General features: G+C 53.0%; 1 protein-coding gene across 1 annotated transcript in view; it reads right to left on the reverse strand.

Annotated features, from left to right (window-relative positions):
* Positions 1–1,821: 1,821 nt before the first annotated feature.
* PTPRS (protein tyrosine phosphatase receptor type S) overlaps positions 1,822–19,475 on the reverse strand; it is a 93,582-nt gene continuing 75,928 nt past the window's right edge. The window contains 12 exon segments of the mRNA XM_030966548.1: positions 1,822–4,067; positions 4,569–4,704; positions 5,404–5,558; positions 6,722–6,847; positions 6,949–7,075; positions 8,060–8,238; positions 8,597–8,882; positions 10,263–10,408; positions 11,032–11,151; positions 11,701–11,876; positions 14,505–14,628; positions 16,634–16,731. Of these exon segments, the coding sequence (XP_030822408.1) occupies positions 3,999–4,067; positions 4,569–4,704; positions 5,404–5,558; positions 6,722–6,847; positions 6,949–7,075; positions 8,060–8,238; positions 8,597–8,882; positions 10,263–10,408; positions 11,032–11,151; positions 11,701–11,876; positions 14,505–14,628; positions 16,634–16,731 (1,742 nt within the window). The 3' untranslated portion in view covers positions 1,822–3,998.

Here is a 19,475-nt window from a genome sequence, read left to right on the forward strand (position 1 = left end):
AGCAATTTCCCTCTTTGCAGCCACGTTTGGCTTGTACAGGTGCCTATTTTCAGCAGGAGCAGAGGGAGAGGAACTGTTCTGTGGCCCTGTTGAGCAGCAGGATGGGTTTGGGAGGCCCTCCTGTTGTGGTGCGTCCAGTGTTCAATGGTTTGTTCCAATTCCCCTTTTTCATGTTCTGTTAATAGTTCTGCCCAGGTTCTCCTTCCTGCGCTTTCCAACGGTCAGTACCTGTCAGATGTTCGGTTACTGTGACAATTAATTGGTTCCCCTTGGTTCTCCCTGCACCCCGCCCCGCTTTCCATCACACTTCATTGGTTTTCTCCCCCCGGTGCCCTGCCAGTCACTTTCTAACCCCGCATTTCTCTCTGGAACCTTCTCCTTAGGGTGGAAGTGATTGGTTCAGAGGCTGGGTTCCTTCCCTCGCTTAGTTTCTGTTGCTTTTCCCTTTATGTCATTCATATGTACCTGTGATTTGATTTGTCCTTGAGGACGGGTGCTTCCCCTGCCCCTTTATAACCCCCCTGCACCGCGCCTCGGGGCCCTTTTTCTGTTGCGCCCCGTTGGATTGCAATAAACCAGGATTTCACTGCAGATTGAGGGACGCTTGTTATTCTTGTTGGCCGCAGCGGACTCCAGGCCTGTCCCGAGGAGACGGCTCCGCTCTAACGTGGGGGCTCCCTGCTATAGCGTGGGGGCTCTGCTATAACGTGGGGGCTCCCTGCTATAACGTGGGGGCTCCCTGCTATAACGTGGGGGCTCTGTGCTCTAACGTGGGGGCTCCCTGCTCTAATGTGGGGGCTCTCTGCTATAGCGTGGGGGCTCCCTGCTCTAACGTGGGGGCTCTCTGCTATAACGTGGGGGCTCCCTGCTATAACGTGGGGGCTCCCTGCTCTAACGTGGGGGCTCTCTGCTATAACGTGGGGGCTCTCTGCTCTAACGTGGGGGCTCTCTGCTATAACGTGGGGGCTCCTGCTCTAACGTGGGGGCTCCCCTCTAACGTGGGGGCTCCCCTCTAACGTGGGGGCTCCCTGCTCTAACGTGGGGGCTCTCCGCTCTAACGTGGGGGCTCTCTGCTCTAACGTGGGGGCTCTCTCTCTAACGTGGGGGCTCTCTCTATAACGTGGGGGCTCCCTGCTAACGTGGGGCTCCCTGCTCTAACGTGGGGGCTCCTGCTCTAACGTGGGGGCTCCCCTCTAACGTGGGGGCTCCCCTCTGACGTGGGGGCTCTCTGCTGCTAACGTGGGGGCTCTCCGCTCTAATGTGGGGGCTCCCCTCTAACGTGGGGGCTCTCCGCTCTAACGTGGGGCTCTCCCTATAACGTGGGGGCTCCCTGCTGTAGCGTGGGGCTCTCTGCTCTAATGTGGGGGCTCTCTGCTATAGTGTGGGGGCTCTCTGCTATAGTGTGGGGGCTCTCTGCTATAGCGTGGGGGCTCTCTGCTATAACGTGGGGGCTCTCTGCTATAGTGTGGGGGCTCCCCTCTAACGTGGGGGCTCTCCGCTCTAACATGGGGGCTCTCTGCTATAGTGTGGGGGCTCTCTGCTCTAACATGAGGGCTCCTCTCTAATGTGGGGGCTCCCTGCTATAACGTGGGGGCTCTCTACTATAGTGTGGGGGCTCTCTGCTATAGTGTGGGGGCTCCCCTCTAACGTGGGGGCTCCCTGCTATAACGTGGGGGCTCTCTGCTATAGTGTGGGGGCTCTCCTTAGGCTCTGCCCCCGAGCCGGGTGCCCCTCAGACTGCAGCAGCGCTGCTCGGAGCCGGACCCTTGTCAGCCAGGCACGCCCTGCTGCACCCTCCCACACACACAGGGCTGCAGCGCGTTCAGACAATCTTCCTTTAATACAAAGTCAATATATCTACATACACCGTGGTATGAAAACCACTTACTGTTTCAGTTTGAAATAACAGTGTGAAAGCAACAGCACTTTGCTCTCATACAAAGAAAAAAACCTCCCCCCTCCCCCCAACTTGTCCAGTAAGATTTTGCTGCAACATACTTAGAAATTTGGGCAACTTTCACACAAATAAGTAAAATCTCGAAGAAGCCTTTCAGTCGGTTCTTTTTTTTTTTCTTTTTCATTTTTTGCAGTTAAAGACAGGAAATGGGTTGTGTGGGGGGTTCTGGGTAGCACTTGATGGCCATGATTACCCCTTCTAGAAAAATAAAAAAAAAGGAGAGGGCAGAGGTGAGCAGAGTTTGGGGCAGGGTGGCTTTTCTCAGGTATCCTGAGCTCTGTGTGCAGCTGCAGGGAAACTCCTGGGCACTCCTGGAGCCACAAGCAGCACAGAGCCAGGCCAGGCTGGGTCTGCAACACACCTGGGATGGTAAAACACCTGATGGGCCTCAAGGCTCCAAAATCACTCCTCTGTCTCCAGTCAGCAAAAGCCACTGGTGGTGCTGAATGTCCCAGTTCAGCCCTGGCCCTCCATGGCCACAGCTAAAGGGGAATTGGCACTGCCACCACCCCTGCACCTGCTGCTCCCCCCCTTCCAGGGACCTGGGATATGTCTGTGATTGAAAACAAGAGAACCCAAAAAAAAATTACTAATAATAAAAAAAAAAATCTAGAAAGGACATTTTGTTCTTACATGAGCAAGTTAAACCTTTTAAATGGTAGAAAAGCAATATGTAGAAGTAGCAATTTGCACTGCATTTTTATATATCACAGCCATTACACGTAACATTTCTACAGTGAAAAAATAGACTGTCTTTGAACATAATATGAACAAATAAGCAAATTTTTCTTTTAAATTCATTGACTGATATTCTTTGTCTTTAAAAAAAAAAGGAAAAAATACACTATTTAAAAAAAAGGTAATGTCACTTGTTACAGTTACATCGATACTTTAAAGAAAGCCACTCACAGTATTTGCCATTGGATGCACCTTCCTGGATCTTTCCCAGTTCTTTTACAGCTGGGGCATGTTGGGGACAGTGGGAGATGTGCAAGGAGTGCCTGGTGCTGGGCCAGTCCTGAGAGGAGCTCCCGAGAGCTGCTGAGTTCAGAGGCGAGGGGCTGGCACCAGGAACCAGCTGGATTTGGGAGATCAGTTTCTGCAGGTGTTTCTGGGGCTCCTGCAGGGAGATGCTGCTGGCAGGAGCAGGGGGACACAGCCGCTCAGGGCAGCAGTGGGCTGTGGGTGTGCAAAGAGCCTGGGCAAGGGGCTGCCTTCATCCCACCCTGCTCCAAGGAAAGCCTGATGTGCTGGGAGGGGGCCCAGACCCAGCAGCCAGAGACCCCAGCCCAAGGAAGGGAGGGGTTACCCCCCACAGCCAGCTCTGGGGGTTGTAACTCGCTCTTTTATCCTTTTAAATATCCTAAAAAATAAATTTTGGAATTAGAAGAAATGAGGAATGTTCTAAGTATTCAAAATGTGAGCTGTAAAACCTCTGGCATGGCAGGGGCATCCCGTGAATGTTTGCAAGGTGCCTGCAAGCCCAGAATCATCCCAATGCTGATACTGAGGTTATTAAGACTCCAGCTAGAAGAACTCCTGACCCTAAGTCTGCCTAAGTGTTGAGATTTAGCTCCTTTTCTTTCACAGAACACCTTCAATTCTGCAAGTGACTTCCTTTAAAGACTGCCAACTACATTAGTAAATAAACTGAACTCTAATGATGTAACCAAAGTTGGTTTTTCCTTCCCTTCTCCAGCAGAAACGGTTCCCAAGGTGTGTTGTAGCTTTTGGATCAGTTTCCCCATGTCCATCCATCCATCCATCCATCCATCCATCCATCCATCCTCCCCAGGGAACACCTCCTGAGGTTCCAGAGCAGGTCTGAGCAGCCCTCCTGGGCTGCCCCTGCGAGGGCCAGGTCACAAGGTGGAGATGCCCGAGGGGTGTTCCTTCCAATCCTCCCCCCTGCTCCCGATGCACTGTCCAGATGAAAAGGTTCTTCTTCTGAGTCAGTTTTGTAAGTTCAAGCGCTCCTCCTGGGTCAGAAGAGGCCTTCCAGGACTGAAGTGGTTGGTAGAGTCTGCACAACGATGGCTTTTTATGTTGCATAGTGATCAAAACTTCCCAGATACTCCAGAGCTGCCTGGTAACAGAACTGGTACTCATCCTGCCAACAGCAAAGAGAAGCAGCCTCAGGGGTGGGAATGGCTCCTCAGGATCCCTGTCCTGCTTTCCACACAGCACAAAGCTGAGCAGGAACCTCTGTGATTCTCAAAGAGCCGAGAACTCCTGGGAGAGGGAAGTTCCAGCTCTCCCTTTATGCCTGTGCCTCTCAGGTACTGAACACTCCACCTCTCCTGTCGGCCCCACAGCCAGATTCGTGTGCTTGGCTAAGAATAGAGCCTCCAGACTGGGATGGAATCTTTAAGGGACTTTCTAACAATAGGAATATTTGGTTTAAAATTAATTTTGTATGTCTTAGGTGAAGTCAGCAGTGCAGCCTGGGCTTGCTGAGTGAGCTCAGGTGAGGGTTTGGTAATGGTCAGAAAGGGAGAGGGCTTGGAGCAGCCTGGGCCAGTGAAGGGAGTGAAACGAGAGGGGCTGGAGGTCTCTCCCAAACCAACCCACCCCATTTCATGATCCCTGGGACAGGAGGGGCCCCCCTCACCTCTGTTTGCACCATTGCAGGTCGTTGTGTTCGCAGCATCTTCACTGTCTGGAAAATATCTACAACCCCCTCGTAGCGCATCCGCTCCAGGACGATGCTCAGGGTGATGAACACTCCGGTCCTGCCCACGCCAGCACTGCAGGAAGGGGAGGAAATCATCAGGGAATTGTGTGCTACAATGTCCAAATGTTCCTATAAATGCTGCTTGGGGTGGGGCTGAGCTGTGCCCTGTGAACGTGCTGGAAGTGGAGAGCCTGGGTCAGTCCTCCAGTACAGACACCCAGAAATAACCCAAGTGCCACAGCGTGGCCCAAAAAATGCTTGAGGAAGGGAAATTTAAGAGTTTAAAAGCTTTGGGTAGTGGTAAACAGCATTCAGTGGGAAAATTATTCATAATATGTAATATTGGGCTTTTGAAAATGAATAATTTTAATAAGAATGGATCATCCTCTCCTGCCTGTGGGTAAGGAGGTACAATTCTTGCTAGCAGCAAACAGCCCAGCAGTGCTGGAGCTGTAAATTGGGCTGAGACTGGTAAAAAATACTTCTAATTCTGCAGGTCAAATGTTATAGCTATTCTATAGATATGCTGTACGTCACACTGTGGCTCCCATCTCCTTCAGAGATATTTCATCTCTCTAAATATAAAGAGTCAAAAGCCTTGTGGGCAGTGCCAGGGCTGAAGGGAGATGAGTTTGGCTGGCAGAGGCAAATGTTTGGCACCAACACCCCAAGAAATCTCCCTGCAAGGATGGGGTGGAAAGGGGGATATCTGGATTTCAATTCCCTCTGCTCTCCCACATCCCATCTGGGTGAGGTGTGTCCAGGTGCCTACCTGCAGTGGACAGAGATGGGGCCATCCTGGCCAAACTGCTCCTTGGTCTTGTGCACTTGCCCAATGAAGTCGATGAAACCTTCTCCTGATTTTGGCACACCTTGTTCTGGCCAGTCAGTGAACTGGAACTGACGAACAGTTCGTGACTGACCATCCTGCAGGACAAAACAGGAATAGTTCAACACCTGTGTTTGTGACAACACACACAAAAGGCAAAACCCCCCCTCTTTTTGCTGCTAGTTTGTTAAAGGGCATGAGAAGTTGAGGCAGCTCTGTGCTGTAGTCAAGTGCACACGTATTTATTCTCCAGCCCCAGTGTGATGAAGCTGCTTGTGTTGCAGCTGACATTCCTGGAGTCAGGCTGTCAGCACAGATCCATATCCTGGCAGGTGCTGAAAGCTCTGACCACTGCAGACAGCACAGATGGAGTCTTCAGCAAAGGAACGTTCAAGGTGAGGTGTTGGCCCCTCTAATCAATCTTCACAAAGAATTGCCACAGTGTCAGAATTACAGCTGACAGGAAGATAAATCTTGTTCTATGAGGACTGATGAGGCATCCTCCTCCTCAACCTTGCAAATTGAATTATCAGGTTCTGGAATACTTTGGCAACCTCAAAAGCTGTGCTGTGAGAGGGAGGGTTATGTTTGCTACAGAAATTTGAGAAGGTATTGAAATGTTCCTTCAGATGAGAAACCTGACATTGAATCGAAGATTATTGGAGTGAATTTGTCCCTTTGAACATGACTGACAGTGGCTCCTCTCCAAGCCGTAGAAGTGCTCATTTTCTGAAGGGTGCAGAGAAACCTTTGCAAGATTTTTATCAGCTTTTGTGGGCAAATGCTTTCTGCTTTTGCCTCAAATAAGCTGCAGCTAAACTCAAAGCCAGGCACCTCTCTAACAAAGCAACTTAAGGCAGTGAGAGAGGTTCGAAACTACTTTCAATTTGTAAGAACAAATATTCCAGCCCAATCTGTGTGTGTGTGTGCTGTTCCTCATCACAACTGAGCTCTTGGGCACATGGACTCCAAACCTCCCTGGGCAGCCCCTTCCACTACCTGACCACACTTTCCATGAAGAAATTCCTGCTGATGTCCAACCTGAACCTCCCCTGGCACAGCTTGAGGCTGTTTTGTCTTGTCCTGTGAGCAGAGCACCTTATTTTGTGCAGGGTTGGACTCGATGATCCTTGTGGGTCCCTTCCTACCAGGACACTCCATTGACAATCCCAGAGAAAGAGTGGACACCTCAGCCAAGCCCACCAAACCCTTCTGCCAGCCCCTTTCCTCCCAGTCTGAACTGCCCCACACCAGCACCTACCCTGGCATCTGTGACCTTGAACTCCCTCAGGATGTACTGGGGCATGTTGTACTCAGCCATGGGGTCCACCACGAAGTACTGGTACCGTGCTGAGCGCTCTGCAGGCCAGTACTGATGGCACTTCTCCTGCCAGGGCAAACAGGTCCTGTCAGCCCCTGCCCCTGCCCTCCAGGATCCCTTCCCAGCCCCTCTCCTGCCCTCCAGGATCCCCTCCCAGCCCCACTCACCCGCCCCATCTCGCGCAGCTTGGTCAGCATCACCACGATGGTGGAGTTGTTTTCCCAGAGCATCCTCCAGAAGTCCTCGGTGGTCTCTGCCAGCGGCCCCTGCGTGGCTATGTAGGCTCTCTGCTGCCTGGGGAGCCCAAAGCAAGGAGGGGTCAGTGGGGGGGAGCACTGCATGGGCAGCAGCTTTGGGGAATGCAGGGAAAAGCTGGAGGAGAGCACATGGAAATGCTGGGGAAGGACTAGAACTGCATGGGTGTAAAGGGGTTGGGATGTCTTTGGTGACAGTGGTCAAAAAAAAAGAGCCAATGGTGAAAAGCTCTCCTTAAATATAATTTCCAAGGTGTAAATCCAACCTCCAGGCATGAAGCTGCCCTAATCCCAGTGCCACAGCTGTGGCCAGCGCTGCTGGTCCTGGACAGGAGCAAAAGCTGCACATGGAGTTGCTTTGTTCCCTCCAAACCCACCCATGGAGGGCTGCAGCTCCCAGGGCTGGAGTTTCCTGGGGGAAGCTTTGGGGATCGCAATGCCCCCAAATCACAGAGGTAACAAAAAGCCCAATCCATACTTAGAAACCTCCCAACAGCCAAACCCACCTTGGGCTGACCCTCTGTGCTCAGGACCTGCAGCTGAGGAGGGGCTGCACTGCTTTAGAGGATCATTTAATAATAATTTAATCATTTAATAATTTAGCTATTAGAGAGGCAATTTAAGACCACCACAAGGGAAAATCTCCTCAGCAGGCTGGATTTGGGTGTGGGGTGGGATTTACCCCTGGCCGCTGTGATGGGGCAGGTGGTGGCCAGCAGGGGCTGCCCGTGCAGGTGATGGGGCAGGTGATGGCCAGCACAGGTGATGGCCAGCACAGGTGATGGGGCTAGCACAGGTGATGGCCAGCACAGGTGATGGCCAGCACAGGTGATGGGGCTAGCACAGGTGATGGCCAGCACAGGTGGTGGCCAGCACAGGTGATGGGGCTAGCACAGGTGATGGCCAGCACAGGTGATGGCCAGCACAGGTGATGGGGCTAGCACAGGTGATGGCCAGCACAGGTGGTGGCCAGCAGGGGCTGCCCGGCGAGGCAGCCCGGGCTCGGGGCGGGGCAGGGCCGTACCTGTAGCCGTCGATGAAGCTGGCGTTGATGTAGTCGGAGCCCTCGACGCCGCGGATGGGCTGCAGGCACACCCGCGTGGTCTCGTAGGGCATGATGTTCACCAGGCGGTTCTTGAACTTGTTGCAGGGCAGGTTGGCGCTGATGAAGCGCGAGGTGTGGGCCTTGGAGTTGGCCAGGCGCTGCGGGCAGGGGACACTCAGCTGGAGGCTGCTCCTGACCCCCTGCCAGCCCCTTAACCTGGCCTACCCCTCTGGGCGCCCTCCCGGGGTTTGTTTTTGGGGGTGAGGCCTTTCCCTAAGCAAAACTTTCAGAAAATAGTACTACTACTCAAAATGTTAAAAACCCCTCCAATTTAAGAGGGAGCAAATTCATTCTGGATCTGGAATGACCAGGGAAGCAGCCTGTGGTACCAGGCAGGCTTTCCCAGGGAACTGCATACCCAGCAATGTAAGCACCTCCCACATGGAAGCAGCAAGGTGCCGCCAGCCTGACGAAGGCTCCCTGTGACCAGCCAGCCCTGGGCAGGCCCAGCCTCACCTTGAACTCCAGCTCCATGCCCGTGACGTGCTCCCTGGCCTCGATCTGTGCCAGTTTCTGGATGTAGCTGTAGAGGTTCCGAGCCGGGACCTCGGTGTTGCCGCAGGCCACGGCCTCCAGCAAGGCATCGTGGATGAAGCTGTACTGGTCCTCTGTCTGCACCATGTAGTTGCGCTGGGACCTCATGAGGGTGACGTGCCCGTAGATGTCCACGGTCTTCTCGTGCTTGATCCTCTCCAGCATGGCGTCGATCACGATGAAGCAGCCGGTGCGTCCCACGCCCGCGCTGGGGACAGGGCACAGGGAGTGATGGAGTGGCCTTCACTGGGCAGTGTCTGCTGCCCCTGCACGCCGCTCTGTGTCCCCTCCATGCTGCTCTGTGTCCCCTCCATGCTGCTCTGTGTCCCCTGCACGCTGCCCTGTCTCCCCTGCACACCTCTCTGTCCTATGTCCCCTCCGCTGTGACACTCTGGGCCAGGCACAGCTGTAGCAGCCCCCCTGAGGCTCCAACAGGGGGCTGGCAGGATCTAAAACCCCCTGTTTAATCTCTCAGATCTCTGCAGCTGAAAAAGCTCTGATGTTGTAATGAGTAACATGCGTCACCTCTCTCCCTCAATGTTTTTGTGCATCAGGTAACATCAGACCTGTGTGTAACAGCATTCGTGCCTCAGCAGGGCTCTGTGCTCTCTTGTGCCACTGCTAATAAAGGGTTTCCTTTTACCATTCTAGTGCTGTCCCTTTTTTCCTGGAGCCCCCTTGATCTCTGTTAATTAGACTGCCTAACACCTGAACCAAGCAGGTGACTGGAGCTTTGGCAAGAATTTAGCAGCTGATCTGGGAGCTGGTTGTGAGCTGACAGCTCTTTATTCATTTTCTGAGGTACACAATAATTGCCATCTGCAAGGGTAGTGATAAGTTGCCCACTCACAAAGACTGTTTAAATGGCATCCTCCAGCAGAGGCAGGATTAGCTTCCCCAGCAGCCTGCACAATTCAGATCTTCCCCCAGTGCCCGGGAACCTGCAGGCTCCTCCACACCCTCCTGAGGATCACAGGGATTTATCTGCATTGAGGCCTCAAGGATTCCTCACTGGGTTCTAAATTGAATTAGGGAATGTTACCTGCCTTCAGCCTGGCATTATCAGGAAGGCTGCAGCACTCAAAAACCCTCTGTCAATCACTGTCAGCCCTGCCTTGGGCAGCTGAGGCAGCTCTGCCTCCCAAACACCTCCAACACCCTCTGAGGTCACACCTGATCCTCCTCCTCCTTTCTCAGAGATAGCCCCACCACACAGAACCAGACACTGGTACAGCACCAGGCACTTCCCATTGCTTAACCGGATCATCAAATCCCAGAATGGTTTGGTTCCAGAGGGACCCTAAAGCTCATCCAGTGCCACCCCCTGCCATGGGCAGGGACACCTTCCACTAGAGCAGGTTACCCCAAGCCCTGTCCCGCCTGGCCTGGAGCACTCAATCCAAGTGATTTGGCCCAAATTACATCCCTCATCATCTCAGGACACGCTGAGCTCAATGGAATCCCCAGGTTCCCTTCTCAGATGCTGCCTGGGAATGCACCTGTGGCCCAGAGCTCTGTCCCCAGGTAAACCCACCCCTCCCGAATGCCTCCCTCACAGAGGCCCCGTGCCAGGGGAGGGGAGCAGTACCTGCAGTGCACCACGATGGGCCCGGCGTCCGGGGGGTTGCAGGTTTTGACCCGTCTGAGGAAGGCCAGGAAGGGGGTGGGGTACTCGGGCACGCCGTGGTCGGGCCAGGCCGTGAACTGGAACTGCCGCGCTGAACTGGAACTGTTCTGCAGCACGCACAGCACGGCACGGTCGGACGCAGCCGCACGGTCAGGACAGCACAGCACGGCACAGGTCAGGGACAGCAGCACAGCACAGGTCAGGGACAGCAGCACAGCACGGCACAGGTCAGGGACAGCCTGGGCTGGGTGTGCCCTGGGCCACAGCCCCATCTGTGCTCCCCCACTGCATACAGGGAAGGGCAGGAGCTGCTTCAGAAGGACCCTGCTTATTAATAATGTCTGTCATGCTTATCGTTATTTTAATTTTAGTAAAGTTGAGTCACGGGATGGTTTGTGGTGAAGGGGACATTAAAGCTCACCCAGTGCCACCCCTGCCATGCAGAGGGACTGTTAGGAGGGAAATTCAGAGCTCTTGGGGGTGGGAATGAAGGTTTGGAACTGCCATGAGCCAAAGTGGTCACATCAGATAGTTATTGATCTTTTGGAATGTTGCAGCCTGAGACCCCTTTGTAACTGGAGCCTGCAGGTGTAAATAGTTCAGGTTATGTGACCCCTTTCCATCCACTGTTCTGAGTTTTTCCCTTAAGAGAAACCCTTGAGTATTCCTGCAGTTCACCAGGAGTGTTCCAGCCCCTCTCCAGGGAAAAGAGGAGCAGGAGCCAGCTCACCTTGTGCAGGGAGAAGGTCCTGACGCAGAAGGTGGCCAGTTCAATGGTGTCCAGCAAGGTCACCTGGATCATTCCGTAGGTGTCTGTGCCTCGGCCTGGCCAGTACTGGTCACACTTTATCTGCAAGGCAGGAGGGATGGCTCAGTGCTGGGCAAACCCAAACTGGGGGGACGCTCATTCCCAAACTGCCCTGTTACAGGGGAAGCTGGGCCGGTGGCAAAGGCAAGGGGAGGTGCAAGAAGTGTCTCTGCACAGCAGCAGGACAGGGACAAACCCACCAGAAAAAGCTCCTACTGACTAAGCACAGACTTTGATGCTACATCAATCCCACCGACAACAGGCTGGAATGATCCTGAAGATTAGAGGGAATGTACTGGGGCTTGTTAAACAAAAGAACTGAATGTGAAACTTGCCACATGATTAACTCCAAGACAGACATGCAGTGGGATCCAGCAGCCCCTTCTCCTGGAGTTGCCAAGGAGGCTGCAGCTTTCCAGGGTGAATGGTTTGTTTTTTTAAAAGCAACGAATCACTGAACTTTCAGGGTGCTGGCAGAGCAGGCCGAAATCCCCCCCTGGCTGCACATCAAAGGGATTTGCTGTTCCCCCAGCTCTCCCCTCCAATCCCCCTGGATTATGACTAACCAGTCATCCCTCTCATGCATCTTACCCGTGATTTCTCCTCCAGCTTAGTCATCATGACAATGGTGGCTGAGCGCTGCTCCCACACCATCCTCCAGAAGTCCCCAAAGGTCTCTGGCAGGGGCCCCTGGGTGGCAATGTAGGCGTTCTGCTTCCGGTACCCGTCGATGTAGTTGGCATTGATGTAATCACTGCCCACAATTCCTGTGTCAAATCAGCAAAAATCAGGCATCTGCAAGGACTTCACACAGCTGGAAGCACGAGGAGATTTTTGCAGGGATGCTGGTAGAGAGAAGCTCCCTGCAGAAACACCAGAGCCTTGGTGGGTCGGGATGACCCAGGCTTCTGGCAAGGTTTTCCCAGCTCAAGATCCTGCATTGCAGAGAGACAGTAACTCCTTGCAAAAGGTATTAAAGAGACCAAATATCAGGCCTTGAAACCGTGCTGTTTTTACTCATGTGCTTAACAGGAGCAAAGTCCTGGAGCAGGGCTCCTGCTGCATCAGTGTCTGTAGGACAAACCCGAGTCCTTGTCCCAGCCTGCCCCAAGCTCAGGCAGCAAATGCACCTGGTCAATGACTGTGTGCTCCATAGTCTAATGCCAGGCATTGAGCTACAGCTGGACAGAGTAAAGAATAAAGCCAGGCTTGATTTAGCCAATGAAGCCTTTGAAATTACAGGCTTTGACTTGCTGTAAATTGCCCGCTGTCATTTTTAAGAGTGTTTTTTTTTCCTACTCACATGAGTTACAGGCTATTGAGCTCCAGCTGCTTGCCTGGGTCCCTGCTTGAGGGTTTAGGATGAGCAGGAGGCACTGCCAGAGTGAAGAGGTTGATTGGGACATGGCAGGAGAAAGCTGCTCTGAAGTTAAACCGCCCCTGGCAGGCGGCGCTGCCCAGGTTCAGCTCCAGAGCCGGCGCCTGGCACGGAGCACTCGGGGCTGGTTTGGCTGCTCCCGAGCACAGCGAGTGCCTGGCAGGGCTGGCAGGATCTGCAAACCCATGATTAACTCGGTGCAGAGCCCTTCACTCCTGTCTGCAGGGGAGCCAAGGCTGGGGAGCAGCACCGGGGGGATTGGGCTGCAGCAATGGGGCTGCTGCTGCTGCTGCTGCTGGTGAGGGGAGAGCCCAGAGCAGCCTCCCTGTCCTCAAGGGCACTCGGGAACTTCAGCTGCTGAGAAATGGCTTCTGATTCAATTTCTGCAGGGTTCCCTACCCTTGCTCCCTCCCAGTCTGAAATTTCAGGAGGGAGAGAAGGTGGCTGCCATGGCAGGAGCGTGTTTAGGGCTGAACTTCCAGAATGAATTTCCTCCCCAGCCCCCTGGGGTCCATTCTGTCATTTGAAATGGTGGCATGAGCTCCTGCAAGGTTTCACTGTGACAGCCCCAGCTTCAGAGAAGTCACAGAATTAAAGCCACTGCTTCTTCCTGACCAAGCAGGCAGTGGCAGTCTGCATCCTCGACAAATCCAGATTTCAAACAAAGAAAAAGCAACAAAACTAATTCCTCCAGCTCCTTTCATCTTCCAGCCTTGAGCATAAAATAGAGCCCGGTAGGAAGGAGCGCAGCAGCCAAGACATGTCAGAACCTCTCACATGCTTGAAAATTCAACCTTGGCCCATCATCCTTGCACTGTTGGTCCCTCACAGAGCCCTGGGCAGAGCTGGAACTGCTGCCTGCATCCAGCCCCAGATCCAAGACCAGCCCAAGTGTCCTTCACTCCCTCACTCGTGCTCTTCTGCCCTCCCTTGAATGACAAAGCAACTTTTTAAAGCCTCTGCTTTCCTTGGCTCATACAATATTAATCTCAGAATTAAACCAAGGCAGAACACAGTCAGCTTCACAAGGAGAAACATTTAAAGCCCTCTAATAGCAGACCAGAGCAATCCAGATTTGTGCAGTTTTTTGGCAAATCAATGTGCTCTGCTGCTGCCTCAGCTCTCCCCCTTCCCCGTGCCCCTCGGAGCTACTGTGGCACAGGGAGATTATTTTAGCAATTCCCTGGTCTCAAAGGCTTTGGAATTAACCTATCCATTCACCAGGCAGTTACCAGGACATCCCACATCCTCTCTGCTCTGATGATCAGCTCTTGGCAACGCAAGACTGGCCTTGAAGACTTTATCCACCTAGAACAGCCACATCCTGAGCCCATGAAACTCCAGCATTATCTTGGCAGCAGCAACCCAAGCAGGTGCCCTGTTCAACTCCATCTCAAGCCCCTCTTATCCTGGCGTGCACTGGAGCAGCTCTGTCAAGAGCCACGAGTTGTGAAATTTAATGTAAATTTTCTGACTGCACCATCGCTCACATAAGCAGCTCAGGAAACAATTTATGACCCGCCAGGCTTGCTCTAACCCCTTCTTATCCCCCTTTTAGGGGCCAGGGCTGCAGCAGGGGCTGCATGTCAAGTGATCTTTGTGCCTGTACAACTCAGTGGCCACATCTCTGCTGCTGCCTCTCACGTTTGTACAATCAGCCCTGGGCTTGTTTCCACTCCTCCCTGAGCAGCCCCACTCTGCGTTCCCACCACCCTGCTCTGCTCCCTCTAAAGCACTATGTGGTCTGAATGCTTCCTGTTAGTCAGAGATGTATCAAACAGGCATCTCCAAGCAAAGGGAAGGCAGTTTCTTGATAAACCAGCCCTTGAAATGAGGGATTGCAGCTCCAGGGGAATATGTCAGTCACCAGAATTTAACAAATGCCTGGTTTACAGAGGTATCTCCTGCTGGCCAAACTCCCAGGGAGACGTAAAGAGAAGAATATAAATAGAGATGAGAGGAGAGCGTGTGCAGTGTGTTCCTGGGCTGCAGGAATCCAGCCCTGCTCCCTCCCTACCTTCGATGGGCAGCAGGATGACCCGCGAGTGGTCGTAGGCGATCACGTTGGCGTAGCGGTTCTTGGGCTTGTTCACCTCCAGGTTGGAGTGCTCCCAGGTGAACTGCTGGCCAGGGTCGATGGACTGGAGGGATTGGGAGAGGAAATGGGAGAGTCAGTGAGGAGAAAAGCAGCAAATGCAGTTCTGAGCTCTTGTTCCACGTGGCTCTGCAGGAGCGCTGCAATCACTGTTTGCAAGAACCCAGCTTTGCTGTGGGAAAACCTCAGCCCCTTGGTCCCATCTCCCTTGGCTCCAGGTGGAATATCTGAGGTCACTCCCCCTCTGGACTCAGCACCAAAGGTTTCCAGTGCAAATGGGGAGGAAGCCCCATGGGAGCCTGGCAGGGACAAGAGTGCATCTCCCAGCACAAAGCAGGGGTAGGGACCCCAGCCCTAGGACACTCCATCAACACGGATTTTTCCTAGAAGGGATGAAGGAATAAACAATGAAATGCACTGGAGAGAAAAATCCCCTCTGCCTGTCCTAGTGATTTATGCCAGGTTTGGTGGTCGGTTTTTTTCCCTCTCTAAAGTCCAGCTGTCCCAGATATGGAAATTAGGTTAATTACGTTTACCTCTAAATCCTCAGCCAGAGAATTAAATAAAACAAGGGCTTAATTCCTTCATCATTTTGCAGAGCCCTTGGGGTTTGCCTCAATTGGAGGCTTGGCAGGAACGTGCAGAGCTGTGTTTGCTGCTGCTTGCTCTCCCTCTGACTGCCACCCTCTGGGGACGGGGTCCCAGATGCCAGATCCACCCCTCTGAGCCAGCCCGCTGCCCTCCCTGGCTGTGCCCACCCCGCCGGGCACAGCTGGTACAAAACCATCCACAAAACCAGCACAGAGCTCGCTCTGGCTGTGGAGAATTCCTACTAATGGGTATTTATACTATTGTAATGTGTCTGTTTGCTCTCCATCCCTCTAATCATGGCTCGCCTTCACTTCATTAGCGATGTTTGTTCAGCTCTGGCTCTCCCTCTGGAGGAGGCTGGGCTGGCTCAGAGCCAGGGCACTCGGGATGTGGCATTATGCAGATCAGCCTCTGGAATCTGGATGGATCACAGAACGAGCTGCTGCTGCCCCCGAGACCCAGCGTGGGAGGAGAGACCCAGGCAGAGCAGAAAGTGCCTTCTCCAAGGCCTGACCCTGCTCCAGGTGCCCGGGGATCAGGGAGTCAGGGCAGGGAGAAGCATCCCTTGCTTTGGAAAACATCCCCTCGCTCCCTGCCTGCAAACAGACACAGGCAGTCCAGACTCACCATTAGGCTAAAAATGCCAGGGCATTTGATGTTTTTCAACAGCAAAACCAGGAGCAGAGAGAGGCTTTTTACACGGGCATGGAATGATAGGACAAGGGGCTTTAAACTGACAGGTTTTAGGTCGGATATTAGGAAAAAATTTCTGCCTGTGAGGTGGGGAGGCCCAGAGCAGCTGTGGCTGCCCCTGGACCCCTGGCAGTGCCCAAGGCCAGGCTGGACAGGGCTTGGGGCACCCTGGGGCAGGGGAAGGTCCCTGATGATGGCAGGGGAGGCACTGGATGGGCTTTAAAGTGCTTCCAACCCAGACCAGTCTGGGATTGGGCAACCAAACACTACCAGGATAGGGAAAATGTGCACAAACCCCTCAGACATGACAAGAAGCACAAATCATCCTGTTTTCCCATCTTCAGCTCCGTGGCTGCTGATGGCATCAGCTGTGGAGCACTCCCTGCTCATCTCACCCAAGCTCAGCTGTAAAAACTGGGTGTCACAGTCCTTCACTTGGTCTCCTGTGTCCAGCAGCAAGTCATGGTACCCCAAGGACAGCTCCATCCCATCCAGCAGCCCTTCCAGGACTGCATCCCTTCTCTGAGAGAGCTCAGCCTCTGCTGACCCAACAGGAGCGGCTCACAGACCAACCTCTTTCTTTTTATGAGCTAGAATTGAACCCAGCAAAGCTCTCAGCAAGTACTTAATTTTCAATACATAAATAGCTTTTAAATTTCAGCTAACCAGGTCTTTAAAACGAAGCTGTTCATTTGGATGAAGGCCTGTCTGAATTCCCTAATTCCTGGCTCTGCAAACCCATGCACAACACTCACTCTTGCTCATACCTCATACTCTTGGGATAATTTCAGGTTATCATTAGCTTTGAGATGCTCTGTGTGTTCAGCCAGCTCGGAAACGGGGATGGGTGGGTGGCTGAGCATACCTAAAAGACAAGACAGCAGGAAAAGGAGCTCATTTAATAATGACTAAAATTCACAACCGTTACGCATTTTATAAGAAAGAAGGAACAAGAAAAGAAAATAAATTACAATGTAAGATCTGCAATGAAAGTAGGGAGGTTAGAAGAGAAGAATTCAGGGCTCGAAATTGTGTCCTTGGAAGTAAAAAAATAAAAATCAAGGAAATAAAAAAAAACAACAGTAAAATGAGAGTGTTCCCGTGATGGCCCCATTTTCAATGTGGAAATCAGAGCAAAAACAAAAAGGAAAATCCGAAGAGCAGATGCGTGTTAGCGATTCCAAAGTGGACTTGGAATGAGCAAACGCTGCCAGAGGAACCCACGCAGCAAATGGCACAGCACCCGCCAGGATCAGGAACCAGCTCCAACAGAAAGGGAGGCAGGGGCAGATCCAGCCAACCATGGAGATGTGGGCAGGAGATGGGAATATGCAGATGGGGGGAAGCAGGGGAGGCTTTCCAGGAACTGCACTTGGTGATCTTTAAGGTCTTTTCTGACCTCAGGGATGCTCTGGGCTGTTTTTTGCAGTGCTGCCTCTGGAAGTTCTTGGCCTGCTCATGGCACTGAGCTCTGACCTGCACCATTCCCAGAGTGCAGCCAGGCCTGGAAGCACCCAGCAGGCTCCTGTTCCCTCTCCTGGCTGGTGGGGGATGCTCCTTGTGCAGCACAGCCCTCCCTCCCTCCCACTGCTGTGGGCTGGGCTGTGCAGCCCCATCCAGGCACCTTCTGGGGCCTGAGGCTCCTGAGCTGGTTCAGCTGCTGCCCCTGCCATGCCCCCAGCACTTTGGTGTGCTGGTGTTGAGGCAGCCAGAGCTGCCAGGGAACTCACTGGAGCCATACTGGGTCGGACTGGTCCAACTGGGGCACATCTCAGCTGTGGCTGACTCACTTCTCAGCCTGGGATTTGCACATTCTGCTCTGAAAGGGGCTGCTGGAGCTCTGGGAAGGGCAGAGACCCTTCCCTGCCCACAGTCCCTCAAAGGCTTTGCTGCAAACCCAGCAGGAAAAGCTCTCCGTGCTTTGCTCATCTGCATGAGATTATGTTTTTCCAAAGGCTTCCCATGCTGTCTGCCAGCCTCCCCAGAGGCCTGGAGAGCAGCATTGTGAGAAGCCCTGGGCAGTGCCCCCGATGAGAAGGACAGGGGTGGAGAAGAGATGGAAGCCAGGGAGAATTTCGAGCCCCGTGGGTGTTGGTGGGTGACAAAGCAGCGGCGTGGCAGCAGCATGGTCAGATACTCTGAAAACTCAGCACAGAGATGGCAAAGCAAGCATGACATCCTCAGTTTTACAGTGACTTGGGGAGGTGCTGCTTCCCCCAGGCCTGGGCACGGGATGAGTCTGCCAAACCTGGACAGGTTTCTCCTAAGCTCACCACACATCTATTTTCAGCACAAGGAAACAGGGCTGAAAATAGATGAAGAGGGGAAATATACCAAAAAAGCTCACAAAAATAACCCTGAACTATCCTGGGGGCTGTGCTGGCTCCATTCCAGCCAGCTGGGATCAGGGCACAAACCTCTCTGGGCTCATGGAGGAAAAACTCCCATTTAGTCTCTTGTTGTCCCGTCCCACCACACCTGGAGGAGGGCTGTTGCTCCACCTGGATGGAGGGGGCTGCCATCCACGCCAGCACCAGCTGCAGGCTGGGGTGGTGGGAGGAGCTGGTCCTCTCCCAGTGTGGGATGGGGAGGTCACCCTGGCTGGGATGTTCCAGATCAGACCAGACCAGTTTAACACCACCAACACTCAGTGGACATGTATGTTGAAAGGAGAAAATAAACAACTTGAAACCCCAGTAATAACAAGCAAGAAAAACCCCAGATCCTCCTTGGTTAGAAGGCATGGAGCAACATGAGCAAGAACCTCTGAGCTGTGGGCTGCATGGGAAAAGCCCACTGTGCCAATCTGGAATGAGGACTCACCTTCCCTTGGAAGAAATTTCACAGAATTTTTCCTTCATAAAACTCCAGGAAAAGCCCAGAGTGTGACCCCAGCAGCTCTGCCCTTTGCTGGGATCATCCTGCTTCCCCTCCAACCCTGCCTGCACAGAGCCTGGCTGGGAGCACATGGGAACTCGCCTCGTTCTGCTGCTGTTAAGGACAGAAACTCCTCATGGGATTCTTTTTTAGGGCTCTTTGGAATAAAAGAACCTCTCCAGCAATAAACACTGCCCTGGTCCAAGTGCCAAGAGCATGGGGTTTGCAGTAGGACCCAGGAGCTGGCCATGGAACGAGGCAGGAGTGGCCTCAGCTCTTCTCCCCTCTAATTCAGGAACTCATCTGGGGTGTGAGGGGCTGAGTTCAGCCAGGAAAATACCCACAACTCCTCTGTTACAATGAGGGGACAATTGTGACACATTCCATACCAAAGAAACCAATATTTGGGTGTAACTATTCAGGGAAATTTCCCAGCCCTTGCATCTCCCAGCACAAGCAGCATCTGTGATTCTTCACGTTTGTCAGCTGAAACCTCACATCCTTCCCTGCCCAGAATTAAAAACAATCCAAGCCCACACCACCCAGCAAGGCTGGGATCTTGGCTCCTAATGGGATGAAATCTTTTCGAGCCAGTCTCATCTAACATTTCAATCACTTGAATCTCTCTAATCTTATCACAGAAGACTTGATTCTCTGTGCACCAGCCAAGTCTCCAGAAACGTCACCCTAACATCTGCTCTGTGGCCAGAGCCCATTTATCCTGCAAAGTCA

This window comes from Camarhynchus parvulus, chromosome 28 (assembly GCF_901933205.1).
Source record: "Camarhynchus parvulus chromosome 28, STF_HiC, whole genome shotgun sequence".
Classification (NCBI taxonomy): Eukaryota; Metazoa; Chordata; class Aves; order Passeriformes; family Thraupidae; genus Camarhynchus; species Camarhynchus parvulus.